General features: G+C 46.1%; 1 protein-coding gene across 8 annotated transcripts in view; it reads right to left on the reverse strand.

Annotated features, from left to right (window-relative positions):
- Positions 1–27,499, reverse strand: part of LOC139531724 (homeobox protein cut-like 1) — a 243,665-nt gene that overhangs the window by 10,128 nt on the left and 206,038 nt on the right. Inside the window, exons 15-23 of one of the 8 annotated variants that reach the window (XM_071328459.1) lie at positions 24,998–25,078; positions 22,355–22,456; positions 21,815–21,904; positions 20,828–21,339; positions 19,664–20,041; positions 17,801–17,960; positions 7,458–7,754; positions 2,577–2,765; positions 144–447 (exon numbers count right to left, since the gene is read on the reverse strand). In XM_071328459.1, the coding sequence (XP_071184560.1) occupies positions 144–447; positions 2,577–2,765; positions 7,458–7,754; positions 17,801–17,960; positions 19,664–20,041; positions 20,828–21,339; positions 21,815–21,904; positions 22,355–22,456; positions 24,998–25,078 (2,113 nt within the window). Of the gene's footprint in view, positions 1–143; positions 448–2,576; positions 2,766–7,457; positions 7,755–17,800; positions 17,961–19,663; positions 20,042–20,827; positions 21,343–21,814; positions 21,905–22,354; positions 22,457–24,997; positions 25,079–27,499 lie in introns of all 8 variants that reach the window. The other 7 variants (XM_071328452.1, XM_071328468.1, XM_071328478.1 and 4 more) reach the window with 7 other exon arrangements.

Consider the following 27,499-nt stretch of genomic DNA (forward strand, 5'->3'; position numbering starts at 1 on the left):
GAGCAGAGGAACCCCAACATCCCTCAGTCAGACACAGACACAGACACAGCAAAAAGCAAGTATTTCGAATTTTAAAAAACTAACTATTTAGACCCAGGTCTGCATCCATTCCCAGCCTTCTCCCCCTGTTTCTCTCCACCCACCTATAGTTGTGGAACCAGTTGATGACGGTGCTGGTTTTGAGATTGAGCTGTGAGGCCAGCTCCTCAATGGTCTTGGGCGAGGGGTAGGGCTTCTGCTGGTAGGCCCTCTTCAGGGCCTCCTTCTCCTCAGGGGCCAGCACCACACGGGCCTTCTTCAGGTGCTGCTGGGGAGGCTGCTGCTGGTGCAGGTGGTGGCCGAGGCCATGCTGGGGGCTGCCCCCCTGGCTGAAGTCTCCCCCTGACAGGCCCCCGCTGTCCGCCGTCTGGCTCTCGCTCACAGAGCTGTGGCGCCGCTTCATGTACGCTGGCGGGGAGAGACGGGAGGGCAAAGGGTTGAAAATATATGAGCCCTCTACAGAGATAGATGGAAGGGTTAACTATAGTACGAGGATGCCATGTAAACTCCATGTAGACTTGCCTGACTGGGCTTTCAATTCCTCTTTAAATTCACACAAGCAACATGACAACATGATATCTGCCATCAGCAACTGAAATACTACAGCATTCAACAAATGTGGATGGGATCTTTTATAAGGTTCACAGGTGTAGCTAAATACACTAATACAAGAGTCACAAAATCAAAGATAAACATTGCCACCAGGGGGCAGTATTACCATACACATTCTCAGGAGACAGATTCCCTACCATAAAGAACAATTGAAAGAGGAAATTGACTGTTCGACTCCTCTTGAGACCTGCTTGATAGTTTAAACATGTTCACATGGCATGTGTGACATGGAAGTAACAGATAAGTCACATTATGGACCAAAATATAAACATGATTTATGATACGTCTTCATATATATAGCAGCAACTCTTAATAATCTAAACAAAAGGCTCCATGACTGTACATTTAAGATGCTAGCTTCAACATGATAATGGTTAATGGCTATTGGCTAACCTGTTACCTTTTAGCTTGAGATGTATGACGAGTTTACTTAAGTGCTGATAGGTCAGCCTTGTTTTTTTTACCTCCAAATTGGTTATAGTGAGGAGAGGACTGGGTTAGTGTTAAGTTTATACAAGATAATCTGTTAAGGGGAAACAGAGCTTCCATTACGCCTTAACAACCATCCATATCAGCCGCCCTATCATTTGACCACATTTGACCATACAATTTGAAGTGCTTTTAGACATAACAAAAAGCACTATATAAAACACACACCATTATCATCACGCATACAGAGTGCAAAACCCCGTAGCCATAGCTGTGTTATGAGCAGAAGTCCCTGTCGCCTGGTCGGGGGGTTAGGCAGGGAAAAGAACATCCAGGCCGTAGCGTTAGCAGGCTAATGAGGAGTCTCCCTGCAGTTATCCTCCGTGCTTTGCTACGGTAACGCTACCCAACACACTTCGCCAGACTGGGCTTTGACTCATAACCAGCCTAGCGTCAGCCCCAGCTCCAGCCCCAACGGAGGACCAATATATGCCACTTTTACCCCGGGAGAAGTGTTAATGGCCTAATCACTCCAAGAATGTTCACTTTGCTTATGGAGAGAGGGGGGGGAGGAGGACTGGAGAGCGGGAAGGGGAGAAAAGAGGGCTCTGATGAGTGCATTGGACTTTGAATAAGCAGGCCCTGGAGAGACTGGGGCCCGTCATGTCTGATGAGAGCGTTGACGTCTCGTGCCCAGATTGATCTCGACAGCGCTGAGAAACACATATCCCCCACCCCTCCGACACACACACACACACACACACACACACACACACACACACACACACACACACACACACACACACACACACACACACACACACACACACACACACACACACACACACACACACACACACACACACGTCTCCACCCCCTTTTCTTTTTAACCAGGAGCACTGGGCATGTGCTGTTTGACTCGGCAGCCCGGGGACACATCTGGGCTATTAGAGGAGGAAAAAGAGCAATCAGAAATGCCCCCCCCCATGCTCTTCTTCCTCTCTGTCCCTCCCCCTTGTTCGCTAGCTCGTCCTCTCACTCCATCTCGTTCTCTCTTGCCATCTTGTTTTACTTGATTCTCTCTACTTCAAGCCCCAGAGTGTTTAGGACGGTTGCCTGGCGGCCTTGAGGGATGGTACACTCCCAGGGAGGGGTGCAGGGACAGATGTTGGTGGGTAAAAACATGGCCTATGGAGGTAGCTAGCTTGTAGCTACATCAGTGTTCTCTCTATCCTAGTCTGTCTTGAAAGCAAGGACATAGGACATGAAGGACAGACTCATGCCTAACTCTAAATCCCATCCAAGGACAACGTGGCACAAATTCTGCCTTTCAGAGTGCCAGGCAGGGAAAATGCCATACGGTCCCTTGGCTTTAACCATTTTAGATTCAGATGTGTAAAAGGATAAGGGGCTAGGTTACAGAGGTGAGGTAGGGAGGGAGGTAAAAAGAAACAGAGAGATGGAGGATAGAGGGATGGAAAGGAAAAAAGGAGTACCTTTCTTCTCCATGCGTTTCATGTCCATGAGTTTCTCCACGTTGCGCGGGTCCTGGAGCCAGAGCTGCATGCGGACGAAGGGCTCGCGTCCCTTCAGGCTGAGCTTGTGCCAGGGCTTGGGCCTCGCCAGCAGGTCAGACACCGAGCCCTGAGTCAGACCCAGAATGGTTTCCCCAAACAGACGCTGACCTGGGGGGGGGGGGGGGATCAGAAAGAGGAAGAGAGGAGGGGGTTAGATTCACAACTCAGAGAGAGAGGACCCTCACTAGAAGGCAACTAGAATCAGTAGACCACGTCGCCTGAAGTATGGATAGAGCAATATTTGTAAGAAGAGCGTACAACTGTTAAACAGTGCCTGATATCATTTATAAAAGGATAATTAGGGCATGACCCAGTTAACAACAAGCATTCATGTGTCCAGTTGTTTTTCATTTTATTGATTTTTTAAAAACTTTTACACCTTTTCAATATCCAAATGGAAGTTACAGTCTTGTCCCATCGCTGCAACTTGAGAGGGGAGGTGAAGGTCGAGAGCCATGCGTCCTGCAAAACACGACACTGCCAAGCCGCACTGCTTCTTGACACACTGCGAGTTTAACCCAGAAGCACCAATGTGTCGGAGGAAACACCGTACAACTGGCGACCGAAGTCAGCTTGCAGGCGTCCGACCCGCCCCGCCACAAGGAGTCGCGAGAGTGCGATGGGACAAGGACAGCCCTCCCCTAACCCGAACGACGCTGTGCCAATTGTGCGCTGCCTCATGGGTCTCCCAGTCACAGCCGGCTGTGACACAGGCTGGGATCGAAACCGGGTCTGTATTGACACCTCAAGCCCTGCGATGCAGTGCCTTAGATCGCTGCGCCACTCGGGAGGCCCATGTGTTTTCTGAGGGTTAGGAGAATATTCCACTATATCCCACCAAACACAAAATGTTAATTTATGTGTCCAAAGAAACATTTATTACACATCACGTCTTGTTACCTTTGCAGAGCCAAACAAGGCCCTGAGAACCACTGATCCATTCACAGCTCTTTGTCTGTTGGCAATGTTAGGGATACTCACACACACAGTGCTTTTGACATAGTGTTTTCAACTTCCATATGTGACATACATGATTACATTGTGCATGTTCATTTATACAGTAATTATTATTCAACATGTCCTCACAACCTCTAGGTTCACACTCCGATCTTCCTGCTATGCCACCCTGTCCTGTATAATGCCACCCTGTCCTGTATAATGCCACCCTGTCCTGTATAATGCCACCCTGTCCTGTATAATGCCACCCTGTCCTGTATAATGCCACCCTGTCCTGTATAATGCCACCATATCATGTATAAGTTCATCTGACTCTTCTCATCATTGCTTTAGCCCATTTCAACAACTGAAGGGCTTTCTGTATAGTTGTTTAAAGGTTGGTGGGGTATATTAACCTGTTTTAATGACTCTCATGAATCACTATGATCAATAAATTATTTCCTTGAGTGTACTTTTAACAGAACTGAGATTTATTTTTAAAAAGCATTTACGCTATTGCTTACACCTATCAAGTTGTTAGGGGTTACTTCTGGACAGAGCCTAAATATACTGGCCCATCCTTTGTTGGCTCAGTGGTTAGGGGTTCGATACCTACTAGGGGAGTCACCCTACTCTCACATTCTTAGCAATATATTTTAATGTCATATTGTATTCTGAGAACATTGCAACCACTTTCCATACTGAACAAAAATATAAACGCAGTCACTTTAAATAAATTCATTAGGCCCTAATCTATGGATTTCACATGACTGGGCAAGGGTGAAGCCATGGGTGGGTCTTGGAGGGCACAGACCCACCCACTGGGGAGCCAGGCCCACCAAATCAGAATTTGTTTTTCCCCACTAAAGGGCTGTATGTGTTGTGTGACAAAACTGCACATTTTAAAGTGGCCTTTTATTGTCCCCAGCACATTGTGCACCTGTGTAAAGATCATGCTGTTTAATCAGATTCTTGATATGCCACATCTGTCAGGTGGATGGATTATCTTGGCAAAGGAGAAATGCTCACTAACAGGGATGTAAACAACATTTCTGGGATTTTTTATTTCAGCTCATGAAACATGGGACCAACACTTTACATGTTGAGTTTATATTTTTGTTCAGTGTATATAAGTTCTGTTGACTTTAAGGGAATGTTCTAACTCTAACACCAAAACACGTTAAAAAGGTTATCTTAAGGTTTTTGCTAACATAGTAAGAATGCTCCCCTAACTAACAGAAAACTGGACACTCAAATATTAGGGTAACAATACGGGTAACATTACGGGCAATATTAAGGGTAACATTACAAAACTGTTATCTGGAAAGCTATTGTCAACATTCAACTAACTCACCTTTTTTTCATTTTGCTTGCTATTGGAATAAACTTGAATTCCACGCACGAACACACATCAACATTACATGTCCTTTAAGTTTCCAAGGTACAGGGCAGGGCGGCATTGAAAACTTGCCATCAGAAGTTGGCAGCGTTTAGTCTGCTGCAACTGTGGCTGACTTCAATCAGAGAAGAGACAGTTTAAATAGTCTTTGACTTGCGTTTGAGTGCCTGAGTTGTTTTAAAGGCATTAAAAAAAGGTCTGGATTCACATAAATAAATAAAAAACAACAACCAAGGCCCCTCTCTCGGATCGCAGCATAAACATTCACCACAGCAGAACCTCAGGTTCTTGAAAGGCTTCAAAGCTGGCGAGCTCTCACACAGAGCGCTGCGGAGCTACATTTCCCCACACTATGTCCCAGGGGACCCCTCAAACATGCCTTTGGCAGCGAGGAGGGAGGGTGGTGTTGCTCTTCACAGTGCTTCTCACAGTGTTTCATGCCGGGGAGCTGAGCGTTGGGGCAGCTGAACAAACGCAGGCAGGCAGCGTGGCGGTGAGAGAGAGAGGCAGAGATGTGAAGCGCTACTGAAAGGCGCTGGGATTTGGGGAGCAGTTCCTCTAAAGGGAAGTGGATGAGTAGACAGCATGAGGCTGGGAGACAGAACAGGTGACGCCAGTCCCGCTGAGAGAATCTCTTGGGGTGTGTGTGTGTGTGTGTGTGTTGCACGGAGATGGAAGGGCTGCTTCACCATTTCCTTCTCTCACTGACTACGACAGGGCTTTGTTTTGCGCCGAACACACACATTCTCTCTTATAGTACACACACACACACACACACAGAAACATTACACACAGACACACACACCTCAAGCCCTGTTCTTATTGCAATTGGATGCAGTGATGCACACAGCAGCCCTGTGGAGCTCAGCCTGTGTATGAAAGAAAAGTCAAGTACAAGGGATGAACTTGTTCATCTATTCTTAATGAACCATTAAGGTCTAAATCAAATCACACAATTCCGACGCCATAAATCAAAGGACCTAAGAAAATACATTATTGACCACCAGCTAATATAATGTGCCACTAAAAAAAGATTAGATTTGGGTACAAGCAGCAGGGGCAAACATGTTCATTGAGAGGCATCCTTTGTGCCCAAAAATCCCAATGATTGGCCACATTTGCACGCACCACTTCGAGTCCTATTAAAAAAATCTGATTTGGCTGTGTGCATCATCTGTGTCGGTGTGAATCTCAAAACATGTGAATTACAAAGCTAAGAAATCATGTTCCTAAATCACCCAATAGAGTGCCACACCAAAATGGATACCTACATTGTTGATTGCCTTACCGATATCAAGGAGTGAACTATATAAAGGTAGAAGAGTGACTAGGCTATACACATTACTATTTGTATTACCTTTAAATATTCAGGTGAGGAAGTGAAAACATTGCATTTTACAACAACCCAGCCAAGAGGGTGCAGTGCTACAGTAGTTGACAGACATGGGAGTTTGGCTGAAGGGAGCTGCTAAATGACACCATCCATCACTGGCCCTGGCCGCCTCACTGCCCTGACAGGGGAGAGGAGGAGGAGGTGAGCTGTGGCTAGGTCTACGGAACAGATGGAGGGAGCTCTTCTCTGTGGGACTAATTGAGAGGTCTGGGAACGAGGTGGAGCGCAGCCCTATGACAACCAGGCTTTGTCCCAATATTAATCTGCCTAGTATCATCTGATAGTATCGACCATACTGTAACTCAATGTTCAACAGATAAGTGACCCAAGTTATCCAACTGGCTCAGAGGCTAACCAGGAAACACTTAGTCTTGAAGCACGACCACATCCCAATAGTGCTGCTACACAGGCTGTGATAGAAGCTAGCTCCAGATTTGGGTCCTCCCAGGACAGTGTGTAAACTGTGCTCTCTGTTCCTTTGCTGTGTGAGTTGATAGTTGGGCTGGTTAATTTTAGCTGAGGGAACTACTAACGAGCTAGCTGGCCAGCTTGTGGAACATGGCAACTGGTTTAATCCTGTCTGCCTTGGCAGCCCAGTGTGACGCTGGTGGGGTAAAGAGCATTTCCCCGTTCTGGAGCGGAGATACTGTGTACAATGATGACACATGCACCGAACCCAGCACAACATTATTAGTTTAATGTGTTGCAACTCTAATCTAAACAAATTATTATCAGTGGGAGGGGAGAAAAGCTTGTTAGGAGTTTGTGCTTCTTGGCGAGGAGTACACAGTAGCATTGGCACAATGTAACAATCGCTCCTCACCTCTCCACTGCGATAGCTCATGTGCGGTCACTGGTGAAGGCTCTGGCACAAAATGGCTGCCGTGGCATCACCCAGGTGGATGCTAGACACATTAGTAGCAGACGAGGTGAATAAGGCGAGTTGCGCAACTCGGGGGAGAAGGGGGGGAACTGAATGCTTTGTTGTGCTGATCAATTGGAAAAGAAGACTTGAAGAAGTGACTGTTGAAAGACAAGACCAGAGTGGTATGATAACGCCACTCCAACTCACCGAGGTTGTTGTCGGTCAGCACCTCCTTGACCTTCTTGGTGATGACATAGGTGTCCAGCTCTGGGGACATGGCCACCATCTCCTGGATGCTGAGACCTGAGTGGCCGGGGACGGGCAGTGGCGTGCCGGGCTGGGACTCAGAGGGCTCGCTGGGCTCCCTGGGGGGGACCTGGGATGATCCTCCTCCACATCCCCCTCCTCCCCCCTGCTCCCCAAGGCTCTTCACGGACTCCTCGGCTGAGCTGAGGGGGGACTCCGGGGCCGGGCTGCAGCTGGCTGAGGTCTTTGGGGTGTTTTCTGTGGAGACATGAGAGAAAGAACCAACGGTCAGAGAGAGACAGACAGTTAAAAACAGACAAGTTAATTTTGGGGGGGACACTCAAAATTTGCACATTTCAATAGCAACACAACAAACACAACAATCCCAATTTATATTCAAAATGTAAACCCTCAGGAGGGGGGACTCTCAATCTGCAATTGATTGAATTGGGACCCAAGTTATTCTCTAATCACAAGCAACTCAGTATGATGAGGTTTTTACTGTATTTCCAACAACTACATTAGTGCCACTACAACATTAGTACTCATTCTGTCTATCAGCTAGTCTCCAGCTAACTCTATGGGCTACATGTACTCTGCTCCAATGCTCCGTCAAACAAGCAGTCATTCCAGCATGCACACACAGACAGAATGATTGGCGCTAACTTGTCGCTGTGATTCTGTCATCTCCACCAGCTCCCCCTCCCACTCCCCTCCCTCTACCCAATGGCTGTGTGATGGCCCATTGCACGGACAATCAACTCTCCCCATGAGACAGCAGTCTGTCAGATATGAACAGAGAGGGGGAGAGAGAGAGAGAGAGAGAGGAGGGAGCGAGAACGTGGAGCAGTTGAGTAGAAAATCACTGCATGTGCAATTTTCTTCCTCTGCGCCTCAGTAGGAAAAGTGCACGTTGAGTTGCATTGACGGGAAAGCGCCTGTCAGTAGATCAGATACGTGTGTACATGTTGGCTGTATGCATTCTTAGTGAGATTTATGATTCTGCTCAAGCAGCGTGCTTTACAGTAAATCAACTTGAACACAAAACATCTGACGTGAATTAAAATGGACTTGTCTGTCACATTTCAGAGCTGATGATGTGAGCATGTCCAACACGCTCGTCTTGGCACTCCGAGGCCCGTGACTACAAAAAGGAAGGATGTTGTGTACCCTGACGTGTGTGTAGCTACAGTTGAAGTTGGAAGTTTACATACACCTTAGCCAAATACATTTCAACTCAGTTTTTCCCAATTCCTGACATTTAATCCTAGTAAAAATTCCCTGTTTTAGGTCAGTTAGGATCACCGCTTTATTTTAAGAATGTAAAATGTCAGAATAATAGTAGAGAGAATGATTTATTTCATATTTTGTTTCTTTCACATTCCCAGTGGGTCAGAGGTTTACATACACTCAATTAGTATTTGGTAGCATTGCCTTTAAATTGATTAACTTGGGTCAAACGTTTCGGGTAGCCTTCCACAAGCTTCCCACAAAAAGTTGGGTGAATTTTGGCCCATTCCTCCTGACAGAGCTGGTGTAGGTTTGTAGGCCTCCTTGCTCACACACGCCTTTTCAGTTCTGCCCACAGATTTTCTATAGGATTGAGGTCAGGGCTTTGACATGGCCACTCCAATACCTTGACTTTGTTGTCCTTAAGCCATTTTGCCACAACTTTGGAAGTATGCTTGGGGTCATAGTCCATTTGGAAGACTCATTTGCGACCAAGCTTTAACTTCCTGACTGATGTCTTGAGATGTTGCTTCAATATATCCACATAATTTTCCTTCCTCATAATGCCATCTATTTTGTGAAGTGCACCAGTCTCTCCTGCAGCAAAGCACCCCCACAACATGATGCTGCCACCCCCGTGCTTCACGGTTGGGATGGTGTCCTTTGGTTTCAAGCCTCCCCCTTCTTCCTCCAAACATAACAATGGTCATTATGGCCAAACAGTTCTATTTTTGTTTCATTAGACCAGAGGACATTTCTCCAAAAAGTACGATCGTTGTCCCCATGTGCAGTTGCAAACCGTAGTCTGGCTTTTTTATGGCGGTTTTGGAGTAGTGGCTTCTTCCTTGCTGAGCGGCCTTTCAGGTTATGTCAAGATAGGACTCGTTTTACTGTGGATATAGATACTTTTGTACCTGTTTCCTCCAGCATCTTCACAAGGTCCTTTGCTGCTGTTCTGGGATTGATTTGCACTTTTCGCACCAGAGTACGTTCATCTCTAGGAGACAGAACGAGTCTCCTTCCTGAGCGGTAGGACGGCTGCATGGTCCCATGGTGTTTATACTTGCGTACTATTGTTTGTACAGATGAACGTGGTACCTTCAGGCGTTTGGAAATTGCTCCCAAGGATGAACCAGACTTGTGGAGGTCCACAATTTTTTTCTGAGGTCTTGGCTGATTTCTTTTGATTTTCCCATGATGTCAAGCAAAGAAGCACTGCGTTTGAAGGTAGGCCTTGAAATATATCCACAGGTACACCTCCAATTGACTCAAATTATGTCAATTAGCCTATCAGAAGCTTCTAAAGCCATAACATCATTTTCGGGAATTTTCCAAGCTGTTTAAAGGCACAGTCAACTTAGTGTATGTAAACTTCTGACCCACTGGAATTGTGATACAGTGAATTATAAGTGAAATAATCTGTCTGTAAACAATTGTTGGAAAAATTGCTTGTGTCATGCACAAAGTAGATGTCCCAATCAACTTGCCAAAACTATAAGAAATTTGTGGAGTGGTTGAAAAACGAGTTTTAATGACTCCAACTTAAGTGTATGTAAACTTCCGACTTCAACTGTATATGTGTGTGTGTGTGCGATACTAGGACTTTCTCCTGTCCTGCTCTGTGGAGAGGGTAGCGGATAGAGCAGACAGACATAGTCCTACAGTGAGAGGGGTATCCTACACTACATTGTGCCTGGCTGCCAGCACAGCACAGGAGGGACAACTCATCAGTTATCCCCAGCCGATGCCAGGAGGGAGGCTTCAGTTGTTTGCTAAAATGATTTCTGAAGTCTAGGAAAACAATTACTTATTTTGATGAGTCAGAGGCTCCAATGAAGCTCCCGCTCTCTCTCTTGCTCCATTCTCCCTTCTTCCCTCTCTCTGCCCACCCTGTGTGGCAGGGTGTATGTGTGCATGTATGGGGTATGTGTATGCTGTGTTTGTGTGGTGAGCACGCGTATGTGCGGGGTGAGCGTGAGGGTCTGTGTGCATGTGCATGTTATGCGTATTTGTGTGAGGGTATGTGCATGAGCTGTGTGTCTCTGTGTGTGCGCGGCTGGCTGCGGCCCTAAAGTGAGCAGCCGAGGGGAGCCGTCACTAGTGATTACCTCCCTGCCGTGCTGGGGGAAACAGCTGAGGGGGGAGTATGTGGGTGTGTGTCTGGGTGTGTGGAGGAGGGAAGCAGTCAGCTCGCATCTCCCGCCCGGCTTGCTAAGCCTACTGGTGACATTTTATCTGGAAGCGTGGCGCGAGGGGGACGAGAGGGGAACAGGGGAGGGAGGGAGGGACTAGGGATGGGTGGGGTTCTCCACATGACAGGTTGTCCTGTGACATGGTGCCAGTGACCCACAGCCCAGCCATGTCACTACCCCAGTAGCCCCCAGGGGGACATTGCACTGGGGGAAGGAGGGAGGGAGGGAGGGAGGAAAGAGGAAGGAAAGAGGGAGGGAGGGAGGGAGGGAGGGAGGGAGGAAAGAGGGAGGGAGGAAAGAGGGAGGAAAGAGGGAGGAAAGAGGGAGGAAAGAGGGAGGAAAGAGGGGGCAATGTTTTCTGCTTTCTCTCACAGGGCACTCTGTTTTGTCTTCACGCCAGAAGATGGATTGATAGTAGAGCGGATGAGGGAGAGAGAGAAAGAGAGAGATAGCTGCATCTGGACGTACAGCTGCTTGCTGCTTTTAACTCTGACACTGGTGACACTAAAAATACCTAAAACGGCTTTCGCTGGCTTTTAGATAAACACATTACTCCATGACTGGCCCTGTTCAACTGCAACCAAAGCCTTTTAGTTCCAAAGATACTGTACTGTGGCACCAATTTAAATACCAATGTATGCCTACACTAGATATATATACACACATTTGCATATGCAGCACTACATTTCGCCCCAAACTAAATTTTTAGATCAAATATCTGTATGAGGTAACACTCAACTCCCGATATACGGACAAAGCGTAACATTGAACATGCAACACGGTAGTCATATGACCCTTGCTTAGTGTCCGGGATAAAGCTGGCACCAGTATAAACAGTGTGCCTTCATGTTTCCCTTCCCAGTAAATCTATCTGTGTTCCTGACAGAGTGAGGGCATGTTAGCACTGAGGGGAAAGGATGAGCAGAGACAGATGAGGGGGAAGGGAACACTTCACCTTACACACACACACACACACACACACACACACACACACACACACACACACACACACACACACACACACACACACACACACACACACACACACACACACACACACACACACACACACACACACACACACACACACACACTCAGAGGCACCTGGAGGGTGTGTACTCTGTATGTAGCTTCCACACACACCCCTGGGGAGGGCTACTTATAGCTGGGCAAACTGTGCTGTGTTCTAATGAAGGGCAGTGAGGACGTTATATATGATTGGTGAAGAGCATACACTGACACACACAATGAGGTATAAACTAACACAATATGGCCTTGTGTTAGTTTTAAAAGCTTTTGATCACTTTTCACAGCTTTTAGAGGGTACTTTTACAGCGCTCCCACAGTGATTTTACAGGCCATTCCATATGCGTGGCTGAGAATACATTTGGATGAAGTAAATAAACAATGGAGCTGTCTCTCCCTCTTTCTGTTCTTTCTCTCCCTCCATCTCTTTCTCTTCCATCCATCTGGGCTGTCCTATTTAACAGGGCTGTGTGGTCTCCCCTCTGCCAGACCTCAGAGACAGATTGGGACAATGTCCTGTGAGAGATGCATTATGGGCTTCTAAAGCCTGGCCCATTACACTGCCTAGTCACATATTCCACCAAATGGGACTTTTTTAAACACACTTTGGGCCCCACTGCCGTGATTGCCTTAGAGTGTGTGTGTTTGTGTGTGAGAATGTGTGTGCGATTAAGTGTTTTGATTGTGTTTGTCTGTGGTTGTATCTATTGGGGAGAGTGTGTGTGTGACAGAATACGAATCAGTATATGGGTTTCTCCTCTTATTCCAGGAAATGCCTTCCCCTCCCCTGCCCTGTCTGCTTGCCCTGCTCCATATCTAACAAGTGTCCCATTAAACCCCATCCCAAGAACATCATGTACTTTGACATTTTCTGGCCAGCCCTGGATTAAGCAGACAGGCAAGCTGACATTTACATTTCTATCTAATCTACGGGCCCATTTTAAAAGCCATTAATTTCTGATCTTCTCTCCCTCCCTCCCTCTCTCTCTCTCTCTTTCCCTTTCTCCCTCCCTGCGTTCCTGATCTCCCTCTCCGGTTCTAAAGTCATCTCTTTAATCTATATATTGTCGTGGCTAATTTGTGGTGAAAATGATGGAGAAATGGTACTTAATGTAGGACAGCCAGTAAATGTAATTCATCATGCCTCTGCCCCGGTGCCGACAGAGAGGGATGTGTGTGTATATATGTAAGAGGTGGGGGGTGATGTAGCCCTGCACAGCAGAGAGGCTGTGTGTGTGTGTGTGTGTTTATAAGTGGGTGTGCGTGCGTGCGTATGAATGTGTGTGTGTGCGTGTCTGCGAGGGGGAGGGGGTCTGTCTGGGAGGAGAGAGCGTAGAGGGGGGGGGGGGGGGTCTGTCTGGGAGGAGAGAGCGTAGAGGAGGGAGGGGGGGGCTCATAGTAATTATCATACATCAGTGTTCTGATGCTGTAATTGATTACAACAGCTGCGGGAGGCCCTCGGGAGAGAGAGCGCCAACCCCCCACAATGCCCTCCCTCCTCATCCTGATCCCCCCCCATCCCCCTTTGCCTCCCCCTCATCCCTGGCCTGTGTGTGTTTGTCATCGAGCCGCTTCCCCTCCTCTCATCTAGAAGGTGTGACAGCTCTGGAAACAGGGCATGGCGCTCCCTCACATTAGATGCTCATTAAGAGGCGTGGCTGACTATCCTCTGGTGCCACTTCATCATCACAAATGAGCTGGCGTCAGCTAAGCTAGCGCTGGCACGCTATAAACAGATCAACCTTTACCAGATTCGGAGTGTATGAAGTGCGTACATGCTGGTGGTGCATATGTGGATGGAATGGAAATATTTATCCATGTTGTGTATCTATAGATGTATCAGTGTGATGTATGGTTCTACAGACACTGTGGATTGGTGGTGCAGTGTATGGTCTTTTTCTAAGATGGGTAAATTAAGTCCGGTTTAGTCAAAGTCCAAAAACCACTCACTGTCAGTCTTTATCGCGGCTATGATATGTGTTTACACAGGACGAGTGTAACACACACACACACACACACACACACACACACACACACACACACACACACACACACACACACACACACACACACACACACACACACACACACACACACACACACACACACACACACACACACACACACACACACACCAGGCTGGCTAAGCTCATGTCGCGTCCGCTCGTCGTCATGTGGAGCGGGTCGCTGTGTGTTGCTCAGCAGAGAGCTGCCATGACGACTCCAGATCTACCCTGACACACTGGGCAGTGCAGCATTCTGGGATAGTAATCTCACTGTCTCGCTGGAAGACTCCCCGAGGTGACCGGCCAGACAAAACAGCAACGGTCGAGAAAAGAGCTCGCAAGTTCAAAAGAGGCTTGGATATAGAACGGAAAGAGTTCTCTTTCTTATCTTTACCAACACTTCAAACACTTTCTTCATTGCCTCCTAACCTAGTTTGAAAAGCCACAAAGTCTTTGCATAAAAAAAGCTCATCATCTTCGTTAAAAACCCCAGTGCCATTTTAACTGATCTACCTCGGGTCAGCGATGCAAAAGAGGCCCCAAATTTGATTAGCCAGTAGCTTTATTCGCATCAACCTGGGGACAATAACAACACCAACACGGTGGCTGGCAACAACAATGTCCTTGGGTCTTCCTGGCTGTCTTTTAGCAGTCATCACTTCCCTAGCGCCCGCTCTTTAATTAGCTAGTCATAATTAGAATCCCTGTGGTCGCTAACTCCAGCTCCGACCAGTCGGGACTCACTAGCTCAGACGGGATGGCGGCGTTACCCATAAACCCCATCACCCTAGCACATACGTTATCACGCTTTGGCTAATGAGAAATTAGTGGAGGCCACAGGCCTTTGATTTCAATGGTGTTGCTAAGTCTTGCACTAGTCCTTTTAATGTTGTATCGAAATGAGACGGTTTATTGAATCTAGCTGAAATTATTTATTGCGTTTGATAAAGATGTATTTTAGGCTAGTTTTAAAGAGTCTGGGTAAGAGGCATCGGTTTCTTTCAGTTCTGAAAGCAGACTTGGATCAGCTCTTCATGACCCAGTCCAAACCTTAACCAATCAGATAACGGCTCCTGGGACAGTTTTTTGCATAGAAATTGAGACTGGGAACAAGGAGAGTTTGAGAGTGAGTTAGAAAGGCAACAGAGAGAGCGTACTGTATGTGGTGTGTGTGCGTGTACAGTATGTATGCGAGTAGGTATGTGTGTGTGACGGTGGTGTCAGGAGGTGGACACAGACAGATGACTGTGGGGGAGACCTGACGGACAAGTTCACACACACCCCTGGCTGATGGATGAGTCCCTCTCTGTGCTTAAGCCCAATACTCCAGACAGAGAATAAAAGCTAGAAAAGATTTTCATTTCAATACAAGGACAGCAGCCGGGGAGAATTTAATCGGTGGGCAAGGACAGAAGCTCTCCCTGCTCTCAGTGGCCATCAATCAGATCACACACTGGGACACACACACAGGCTACGAAGCGACTGTGAGTGAAGAGTAAAATAATCCTAACATTTCCACAGCCTAATTGTAGCCTAACCAATATCCTAATGGAGATTCAACGAAAAGAAAAATCTGACATTGACATCAAGGGTGGGTGGCATCTTTTGTATTCAAATTTATTGGAAAGGCTGCTAAACTATTTCCACCTGGCCCACAGCGCTGTGGCGTACTTACAGTACAATGCCCTTTCACTCCATGCTCCACCAGACGCTTCTTTCTATTGTTGTTATCTGTTCGGTAACATTCCACAAGTAAATGTAATAAATAAAACAAATAAATTAAATAGATTAGGTCTTGAAAATATGTGAAACCTTTTTTTGAGTTGTATTTTATCTGTGCCTAGTAGCCGGGGCTATAAGACTGCGCCATCAACTTGTTTATTTAGCAGACATCACTTGCTGCCTATATTCAGTCAACACATATATTTTAAGAATATCATGGAATATATATTAACATTTTAATTTCACTTAGAATAAAAACCTTAGTGTAACAGTTTTAGTATGTAATATGCCACAGTCCAGTTACAGCTTCTTCTGACGAAGTAGAAACAAAAAAAAATTGTATTTTTTGGGGTGTGCGTGCGGGACAGAGGAATAGCAATTCTTACACTATTGTTCTAAATTTAATCACCCTCTTCCTCTTCATCCTTATCATTCAGTTTATTCAAATTCAATTGTGAAGTCGTGGACAATTATACGTTTCTATTTGGTTTATATCTCCCATTCATTCGGTGAGAGATAGCTTAGCGCCTTGAGACCAACACTTTACACTGGACCCAGAAGCATAATAGCGCTCTAACTCCCTCTTGCAGTGGTCTGGAGCAATGAAGCAGTGATGCAGGGTAACGTACTAAACCACAAATGACCTTTAAGTCCCGCAGCATCATCCCAAAACGTTTAATTGAGGAACCACTGGTTCATTCAGGAACCACTGTAGGTGGATGTATGCACACACATGGGCATGAACGCAGACACACGCATATGAAAGTATTCATACCCCATGACTTATTCCACATTTAGTTGTGTTACAGCCTGATTTCAAACTGTATTTAATTGTTTTTTTTCTCTCAACCATCTACACACAATATCCCATAATGACGAAATGAACTTTAAAAAAAAAAGTTTTCAAATATATTGAAAATGAAATACAGAAATATCTAATTTACATAAGTATTCACACACCTCAGTCAATACTTTGTAGAAGCACCTTTGGTAGCGATTACAGTTGTGAGACTTTCTGTGTAAGTCTCTAAGAGTTTTTCACATCTGGATTGTGCAACATTTACCCATTATTCTTCAAATAAATATGTGCAAATGTTCTGCAAACCTTATTTACATAGGTATTCAGACCTTTTGTGATGAGACTCAAAATTGAGCCCAGGTGCTTCCTGTTTCCATTGATCATCCTTGAGATGTTTCTACAACATGATTGGAGTCCACCTGTGGTAAATTCAATTGATTGGACATGATTTGGAAAGGCACACCTGTCTATATAAGGTCCTACAGTTGACAGTGTATGTCAGAACAAAAACCAAGCCATGAGGTTGTAGGAATTGTCTGTAGAGCTTCGAGACAGGACTGTGTCTCGTCACGGTATCTCTGTGCATTCAAATTGCCATCGAAAAAATGCAATTGTGTTTGTTGTCCGTAGCTTATGCCTACCCCATACCATAAACCCACCATGGGGCACTCTGTTGACATCAGCAAACTGCTCGCCCACACGAAGCCGTACACGTGGTCTGTGGTTGTGAGGCCGGATGGACAGGGGCTTATGGTAGAGAAATTAACATTCAATTTTCTGTCAACTGCTCTGGTGGACATTCCTGCAGTCAGCATGCCAATTGCACGCTCCCTCAAAACTTGATACATCTGTGGCATTGTGTTGTGTGACAAAACTGCACATTTTAGAGTGTCCTCTTATTGTCCCCAGCACAAGGTGCACCTGTGTAATGATCATGCTGTTTAATCAGCTTCTTGATATGGCACACCTGTCAGGTGGATGGATTATCTTGGCAAAGGAGAAATGCTCACTAACAGGAATGTAAACATTGTAAACAAGAATATTTTTGAGAAATAAGCTTTTTGTGCCGATGGAACATTTCTGGGATCTTTTATTTCAGCTCATGAAACATGGGACCAACACTTTACATGTTGTGTTAATATTTTTGTTCTATATTCTTTAGTTTCTTGTTGCAAACAGGACGCATGTTTTAGATTTTTTTTATTTTTATTCTGTACAGACTTCCTTCTTCTGTGTATACATGTACCTTGTGGTCGGCCCTGTAGGTGCAGTACGTTCTAGCAGTGTGTGTGTATGCCTGGTGTGCATGTCCAGTGTGTGTGTGTTTACCTTGTGGCTGGCCCTGTAAGGGCAGGACATTCTGGCCCAGCTCTCCGTTGAGCCAGAGCTGCATGCGGATGAAGGGCTCCCGGCCCTTCTGGGTCAGCTTGCTCCAGGGCTTGGGCCTGGACAGCATGTCGCTCACACTGCCCTGAGACAGGCCCAGCACCTGTAACACGCACGCACACACAGACAGACAGACACACATACACGTCAGTCAATAAATATTTTAATATACCTGAGCACACCATCACAGTAAAACAACACTAATGTGCAGCTACACTGCTCAGAACACATGCCAGAATAAAGCATAATATTAGCTACAGTAATCAAACAAAAGGATAGAGTAAAAAAGAAAGCTGAAACAATTGTCCTTACTGTACATTGCATATTGACAATTGGTTAATTCCATGCCAGCATGGCCCAAAAATATCTTCGTTCTGGAAATTCTCACATAGAAACTTTATTGGGATGAAGGATGTTTTTATACGCTTTTTACATTTGTAACAGCATTTTTGAGAAAATCATGATGAAAGTGGTAAGACCCAATGATCCGTACATGACATAGACAACCCCTTGGTGTCAACATACTCCTAATAGTGAGCGCTAAATTATGGAATATTGCTACCTTCTGTTAATACAATGTTACTCATGAATTTATCCAACATTAAAACTATAAATATGAATATCTCAAAAGCACCCTTTTTTTGACTTTCTTCATTTTTATACATATTGTTTTAAACAATATAATCTACAAGTATATCACATTTCCAGAGTGGGCTTTCTGCTACTTTTAAAGTTATGATACATTTTATCACCACCATCAACACAGTGAATGGGAAAATGGGTTCAAAGCCAACTCCCTCTGCTGGTGATTTGCTGAATGTGCAATCCTACAGGAGGGCTGTGATTGGTTAATGACCTATAATGTCATTTCTATGTATAAAATGGGTCATATCATTAACAGTAGCAGAGAGTCACTCTGGAAATGTAATGTGTTTGAAGAGTATATTGTTTGAATAAATTCATGTGATACATTGTATTTCATATATAGACATACTCCATATTTGAGAGCACACTACAAGGAGTATAATGACACCAATATGTTGTCTGTATCATGTACGATTTCAATGATCAAAGGGTCTTACAGGAGGCATGTATATGTCTAAAAATGGCCTAGAATAGCCTCTTGACTTTCGTCATGATTTCCCCCCAAAAATGGTGATACAAATGTAAAACACATGTTAAACACACCCCCCCAAAATGAAGTTATTATCTGAGAATTGCCAGAACAATCTGTGATAGCGAAAATATTTTCGGGACATGCTGGCATGTAATCACCCAATTACAAACACACATGCATTGAGATCATGCACTTATTCCTTCAAACCACTGAGATCTGTACTGTACACCCTGACACCATCTGCTTTAGTTTGTACCAAACAGGGTGTATAAAGGAGTTTTTGTTGGTGGAATCCTGGTTGGCAGCCCAATGCTATTAACTAGCTGACTGCTGAGAGAGACACAGGCTTAGATGTGTTTTAAATGGATGTGACAACTGAAGCTTAGAGGATCACATATGTTTTATGTCAAAGGTGACGGTTTCCTGTTTACACACAAATCTATTTACACACGTATGAATGGATTCATTAAGCAAACACACTATAACAGAGAGCTGAGCTAGCATAGTACACCCAGTTTTGAAATATGCTGACTGAGGGTGGAGGGCAGTTGGGCGGAAATGACAGGAAGGGAGAGAGGGAAGGGGAGCAGTATTACAGGGGGGATGTGAGTTGACGCTATACTGGCGCAGGATGGGTATATCAGGCAGTATAAGGACACGGGTATGGGGCGGTAGGGCGTCTTGCACACCTTCTCTCCAAAGATGCGCTGGCAGATGCCGTTCTTGGCCAGCTTGTCTTTGACCTGCTGCGTGAGCTCGGCCGTGTCCACCTCTTGGTACATGTAGAACTCGTACTGCTCAGGAGTGAGCGGCGCCACCACAGGCTTGGCTTGTTTGGCTGCGGGGGTCAACAGGGACCCCAGAGGCCCCAAGCTTAGGGGAGAGAGACTGCTCTGGGGTGTGTCGGCGCGGCTCGGCCCCTGGGTTTTGGTGCCCCCGCCAGGCTCAGAGCTGGCCTGGGAGTACGGGGACTCGGCCCGGGGCCAGTCCTTCCAGTAGTCCAAGGAGGAGATGGAGACGGAGGAGGGTGCCAGCACCGAGGATGAGCCGGCCAGCCGGGGAGGCTTCTGGCGGAGACACAGAGAGGCACAGTCAGTGGGGAAGTGGGGATGGGGCTGGCCACTAAAGGCTAACAGCTAATTGCTAACGGCACAGTCACTGTGGAGGGAGGGCGCTAACCTCTAACGCTAACGTCAAGCTGTCGCCGGCTATGATTAGGCATGAGTGGAAGGTAGGTGGCTTCTCTTCCCCCTATAAAGGAGTAGGACACAGCCACGGTCATTGAATGGATCCAGTGAGGGTATGTGGAGCAGAAGATAGGGGGGAGAGAGTATGGCGATGATTTCAATGTTGTGAAGAAACGTAGCTCCCATGAGTTGCTGGGTTAGGCCATGTTCTGCCTCTGAGAGCTGTGAGCCTAATATCCGGTTTGTGGTGTTGACATGGACCTCACACACACACATACGCACTCCGAGCACCTCGTCCTGAGTGGAGCAGCTGCACGCTACAGATGAACATAGACAATGGCCCTCTGTCTTCTAATACGACTTTCCAGATACATTTCAGTTGCACAAGGGCTGTGTACAGAAGCTGATTTGAGTGATGGCAACCAACAAAAACGACAGTAGTGCAGAACAAATCTCAGCAGTTTAAGGAGAAGTAGCTAACAACTTACACAAACAGCATGTATATGTTCCATCAGAGGGAATGAGCCTTGAGTGTAGAACAGTGATGAGTTAATGATATGACACATTCTCAAAACATTTTGAACATTGTGGCTGGACCACCATGGTTCAGAGGTGAGAGAGAGGTCATGAAGACAGAGAGTGTGTGTGGTATTAATGTTACTGTACCTCCTTGCTGTCCTCCTGACTACGCGCATCGTCATTCAGGCTAGCCGTGGCTCCCTGCCCCCCGGGGTGCATACTGCTCCACCATTGATCCCTCCAGGAGCCTCGCCCCTGCTTGGTCCCACCATCCATTAGCAACCCTCCTCCTCCCCCGCCTTCTCCCACCACCTCTCCTGCCTCCTTCTTCACCATGGCAGAGTGGAAATCCAGGAGGGAGGAGGGCGAGGGAGAGGAGGTTGGGGGGATGGAGGGCTTCTTGAGGGAGAGGGCCAGGGGCGAGTAGGAGGCCGGGAGGATTGGCGCACCCAGGAGTTTGGGGGAGAGCAGGGCCAGGTCGGAGGGGCCCATGGAGGATGCCTTGAGGATGGGCTCCAGGGCGGCCTGCTGGGCCTCCATCTCTCTCCTGGCCTGCTCTAGGATGGAGCGGATGGTCTCGTCTGAGCTGGAGGATCCACCTGAGCCGATACCACCTCCACCACCACCAATGCTGGACGATGGAGGGGGCTGGGACGAGTCTACTGCAGGGAGAGACAGAGAGGATAGACAGACATCATCAGACAAGGCTACGAACGCCATCTGCACTCAAACTCAGATGACGCTCCATGGCCAAACAATTTGAAGTAGAGAAGAATTCTGTGAGGTTTTGGATTTTCTGTTTGATGCCTGAGGTTCAAAACAAAAGGAAAACGTAACATTTGAAAATAAGTGATTTCTTATGAAGTCTTATAAACATATTCTAAGTGCTTGATAATTTATACAATAACAGTCCATCACTTAAGAATTTCAATACAGCCACATTTGTCTTTCTAATGTATTTGAGGCTAAAATAACTGCTCCCTAGTAGAACCATATCCCTTAGATTTAAGACATGGACGGTCAAGGAAATGTTTTCTCCCTCCCTGACAGAAAAAGGTGGTCTTGCAGTCTGTACTTGGTTTGTATATTCCCGTGTGGGGCCACACAGTGTGTAAGGTTAAATCCATTCCTCACCGAGTCTGAGACTTTGTGCATATTTTGCAAAATAGTTGCCCATGCCCCGGGGGTAACCTGTCTGTCGTCGCTGTCTGTCCTCCACACCATCTGTAGTGGGTGGCACGGCGTCAAGAGGGGGTTAGCACGAGGGACATCTCTTAGACATTCTAAAGGCAGTGTATGGGGCAGTCACTAGCACGGTTTGGCATTAGTTATGGCATTGGCAATTTAGGAATAATTGTATGACCAATAAGATACAAATGGGGAAAGCTTGAGTCAACCACATCACATCCTACTGTATGTTCATCCACTTTACAGGCTGCATGAGGTCAAAACACTGGGAAGGAAACTCTTTATACTGCAAATACCCACCATCCCTATCATTTCTGTACAAGGGGCATGCAGTGTGGTATGAGGGTCAGACAAGAAGCATCAGACAACTATACAGCAGGGTTGAAGTTGGGTTGAGGTCAATTATTTTAGCTCTATCAATAGATAGAACGTCTAACCAGCTCCTGCTGTAGAGTAGTGTCCGTCAGAGAGAGAGCAGCCACTCACCAGCCTTCTGAACCTGCAGCTCTCTCTTGGCCTGTTCCAGGATGGACTTGATGGCCTCATCTGAGCCACTCTCCGAGGTACGGATCCGCGTGGTGATGTTACCTAGGGAAGGGCAAAAAAGGTCAGGGGTCAATGGACTGTACCAAAGGGAGGGATGGCAGGAGGCAACGGGGGTGATAAAACCTTTGGGTAATTAATATACAGTACCTTCGGAAGGTACTCAGACCCCTTGACTTTTTCCATATTTTGTTACATTACATTCTTATTCTAAAATAGATACAAAAAATAAATAAAAAATCCTCAGCAATCTACACACAATACCCCATAATGACAAAGCGAAAACAGGCTTAGACATTTTTGCAAATGTATTAAAAATAAAAAACAGAAATACATTATTTACATAAGTATTCAGCCCCTTTGTTATGAGACTAGATATTGAGCTCAGATGCACCCTGTTTCCATTGATCATCCTTGAGAGGTTTCTACAACTTGATTGGAGTTGACCTGTTGTAAATGTAATTGATTGGACATGATTTGGAAAGGCACACACCTGTCTATATAAAGTCCCATAGTTGACAGTGTATGTCAGAGAAAAAACCAAGCCATGAGGTCGAAGGAATTGTCCGTAGAGCTCCAAAACAGGATTGTGTCGAAACACAGATCTGGGGAAGGGTACCAAAACATTTCTGCAGCATTGAAGGTCCCCAAGAACACAGTGGCGTCCATCATTCTTAAATGGAATAAGTTTAGAACCACCAAGACTCTTCCTACAGCTGGCCACCCGGCCAAACTGAGCAATCAAGGGAGAAGGGTCTTGGTCAGGGAGGTAAATAATTAAACCCTTTTTTAACTTTCTACATTTGACAGTTCTGATTGGTAATCATCACTATGTTGAGTGAGTGAACCAATCAATTGACCACTGGTGTCCACTTCCAGGTGTGCCAAGTTTGTAGCGTCATACCCAAGAAGACTAGATGCTGTAATTGCTGCCAAAGATGCTTCAACAAAGTACTTCTGTAAATGTGATATTTCAGTTTTTATTTTGTATAAATTAGCAAAAATGTCTAAAAACCTTTTTTTGCTTTGTCATTATGGGGTATTGTGTGTAGAGTGATGAGGGAAAAAAATATTTAAGCAATTTTAGAATAGGGCTGTAACATAACAAAATGTGGAAAAAGTCAAGGGGTCTGAATACTTTACGAAGACACTATGTTGCTAGTATTTTACTTTTGACTACAGTATGTCACAGGTTCACAGTCATAACATAGCCAGTGACATCTAAAGCTGAATGTTTTGAGTTAGAGAAAAGTGCTATTTTTCCTATAAATATCCAGTAAAAAAAGTCTGAAGTTTGAGTCTACTGACTGTCTCCTGTCTAAAAGGAACCCAAGGTGACGTTGAACCTTCTCCTTCAGTGAGTTCTGACATCAAACCGCCATGGCTCACCCTGGCAACAGCACCAGTGTGTGTCTGCCGGCAATACTCCCCTGGGGGCTCCCTTTACAACACAGCTCAATCCTGTTAACACAAGAGGCCACGGCTACACATGTTCCTCATGAGCGCTGAACAGAACACTTCCAGCAGCCAGCCAGCCAGTTACCCTATGCAACAATGGAAAACAGACTTTGGACAGACTCCATAAGAAACACAAGACCTGGTGTTTTGGATGGGCTTCAGAAGTGAGGGCTAATTGCTGTTTGGAGTTAAACATGGAGGGGCCTGACAAACGTGGCTCCCGAGCTTCCCGGCTTCCTCGCTCTCATTTGTCCTGAGTGAGTGGTCAGAGTAATTGGGCAAGGTCGCGCTCGCTCATGTGTGTGAGTGGGGGGGAGCAGCTGGGTACAGGGGGTGAACTGGAAGTAAATCATGACAAAAAAGGGGTCAGACAGGGCAAGGATGGGGGACTCCGTAAGCCCCCCCCCCCCCAGCACGTTCTAACTCACACACATACACAGTGATATACACACACGCACAACCATGGTGGTGTACAGGCACAGCTGCCGGGTCATGGGGACAGGATGTTATTATGTTTTTCTAAGGACCTCTGTTTTTAAAGTTTTACAGTTTTGTCAAGGCCACCACCGCCTGTGAAGAAAAAGGGGTTGAAAATGATTGTGTATGCGGCCTTCCGAAGTGCCAAACTGCATGTAAGCACCACACCCTTGGCCATTTTCATAAGGCATGAAACACTGCATGGGTTTGGGGAAAGTACATAGCAAAGCATATAAAGGAGCTTTTTAAAGCCTAAATTATACAAGTGAGGTTTCGCCCTGATGTCAGACAGGGAGAGATTGCGTGGGCTGGTTTGGACTGAAAGTTTTAAGACGCACCCTATGCGTCAAAAGGGTGCCTTTATAACCCCCTTCACGTTTGCCTAATCCCGTTTTTTCGCCTGAGGTAGAATGTGTCCTTAACCACAGATCTAGGATCAAATAAACCAACCCCTTAATGGGGAAGAAAACATATCTGACCCTGTATCAGTGGTCAGGGTAAACATCAACCTCCTCCCTCTATTTTCAACCAGACTCCAGGCCAGAAGTGGTAGAGTGACTTTGACAATGGCTAACTGACACAACAAATTGTACAACATAAAAGCCGACCAAAACACTAAACCAACCACGATAGGGAAGGCAAAGAACAGACCTGGCCTCGAGGAGCCTTCGGAGCCGGTTCTTCGCTTCGGAACCTCCTGAAACACTCTGTTCAGGTTCTGGCCTGGGTTCTCTGTTGGAAAACAAGTGGCGACAGATAAGATAAGTGTCAGAACCCTGAACTGCCACATGGAGGTGGATATAACCCCTAGGCACAGATCTAGGATCAGCTTACTCTCCCCAAATCCGAACCGTTAACCATTAGAGTGAAAACGCAAAATTGACAATTGATCAGTGTCTAGGAGCAGCTTCATTCTACTCAAATTGAGACAGGATATGGTGGTGGTAGTTAGGGCCTGAGCTATATAGAGCTATATATCTACAGTTACTAGACCAACTCCTCAACATCTAGTCATCTGAGCAAAAACCCTAACATTTGGGCAAAACCAATTCAACCACGACAAAACCTTTAAGTGACTTACTTAAGAACGCAAATATAGCTAGAAGCCATATGGTTCAGTATGTCAGAATAGAATGCCTGGAAACGCACACATGCTCTTTGTTAACACTTTGGCCAAAGTAATACACACAGTAGTAGGTAACAGTATCTTATTGTCAAACAGCCAGAAACAAAAGTGGATTGAAGACCACTCTACACAGTCTTAAACTGCCTTCTGAGAACCCTTGAGTCAACCCACATGTTCTACCATTCAAACCCACATGTCAAACTCTCCACATATTCGAGAACAGACATTGATGGGGATTTGGACTCACTGGACCGTGAGTTGTGGGTTCAGTTATTGAGAACATAAATGATTGAAATGGAACAGAACTACTAGCTACAGCGCATAAGAACCACATTACATTTCTCCCCAGCATGATTCTATTAAACTTCTGTTAGACTTCTCCCCTGGGCCGACAGGTTTGGTGCTTGCTGCCAGACCAACTCCTTGAAGCCCGTCCAAACAAGTACAATAGACAAGAGTGCAGAGCAACAGTGTGCACATTCATCTACACTCACTACTCTGCTTTAACACAGAGGGGAACAAATTTAGACCGAGCGCAAACTTTCACATCACCCCTGCCCTGACTGCCAAGTGGGCCTATGCCGTTTAACGCGGAGAGTTAAAGTTTCCTAATACCCCGTCTGTTTTGCCTCACTCTCGTCCAGGGCTGCTGACAGCAGCAGCTCTCATCTTGCCTTGTGACGCTACTGACTGAGCACCAAGCTCCAAATGTATCAGTTCCTCACCCAGAGACAGAAAGAGAGAGAGAGCAGAGGAACAGACACAGCCAGAGGGATGGATACAGAGATCGAGAGATTTACAGGGGGGGAGGGCAGAAGGAAAAAGAGAAAGCAAAGAGGAGAAATATGGAGTCATTTAATAAGAACCCAATGTACAGGTTTGCGTTTTGTAATCTGTCTCAAATTTGACGTAATTGCTTGTGAAAGTGTCCGCATTATGAGCAGTTTGGGGTGAAGAATGAGGGCTTTGCAGCAGGAGGGCGCAGCTACAGTCTGAGTCGCCATGTGTACTGTCACTACTGTGGGGTATGCTTTTTTCAAAGACTTAAAGCACTATCCTCAGAACATTCTGTTCTGCATGACTGGCACAAACACACAGTACACACAAACACACTACACACCCCTCTGCACCACTGCCTGTCCAGACATGCATGTTATTGACTGCTGTTTGAGCCTATTCAGACAGATCTTCCTCTGCAATCTGACGGGATCAGCTTGCCTCCCACTCACTGACTCAACAGTACAGGCTGCATTCCCAAGCAGCAAGCGGCAATGTGCCATTTAAGACGGTAACAAAATCAATAGCAAAAAGCAGTGGGCCGACAGCGCTAAGTGATGGAACCCTGAGTGGCGCGTGCGACGATGACATCTTGATAGACTAGCTTGTAAATGCTCCCTCCCTCTACTGGGTTTGATTCCTGGGATGGTTGCTATGACGACAGGCGAAAGACGATAACAACGCAAAGGGAACATGTCTGCGAGGTTAATCTGGGCATTTTAGCTGGCGACATGACTGGCGACAGGAGCGATGAAGATCGCTGTCCATTCATCAAGGGCCCTGGCTATGGCCACACTGCTGAAGTGTGGGGGGGACGTCTAAAGGTCTGTTAAAGAGACAGCGCTACCACCAGTGACCAAAAAAAACCCCGTTTGTGAGGTCAAAGGTTTAAGGTTAGGGTCATGCACTAACTGAGGATCACTATGAACGGAGACGTTCTGAAGTTTGTCTTTTGCTAATCTGAATAGCATCAGTGTGTCTGACAACATTCAATGTACCATTCAGCACCAATTTTCCCATTGAGTACATATATTTGTGGGATAGCACAGCAGGACCATACTGAAGCTACTGTAACACAGAAACAGAACACCTGCCTGAACCTGGGGCCGTTCTACTAGCCTCGCAAGCCGCCTAATCTCGCGAGTTTACATGAATGGAATCAGTGGTAATCAGTCTGGTAATTACGAGGTTACCGTTCTATACTCATCAGAAATATCTCACCTAGGAATTGGAACTTGACGTGTGATGCA

This window comes from Salvelinus alpinus, chromosome 1 (genome assembly GCF_045679555.1).
Source record: "Salvelinus alpinus chromosome 1, SLU_Salpinus.1, whole genome shotgun sequence".
In the NCBI taxonomy this organism is placed as follows: domain Eukaryota; kingdom Metazoa; phylum Chordata; class Actinopteri; order Salmoniformes; family Salmonidae; genus Salvelinus; species Salvelinus alpinus.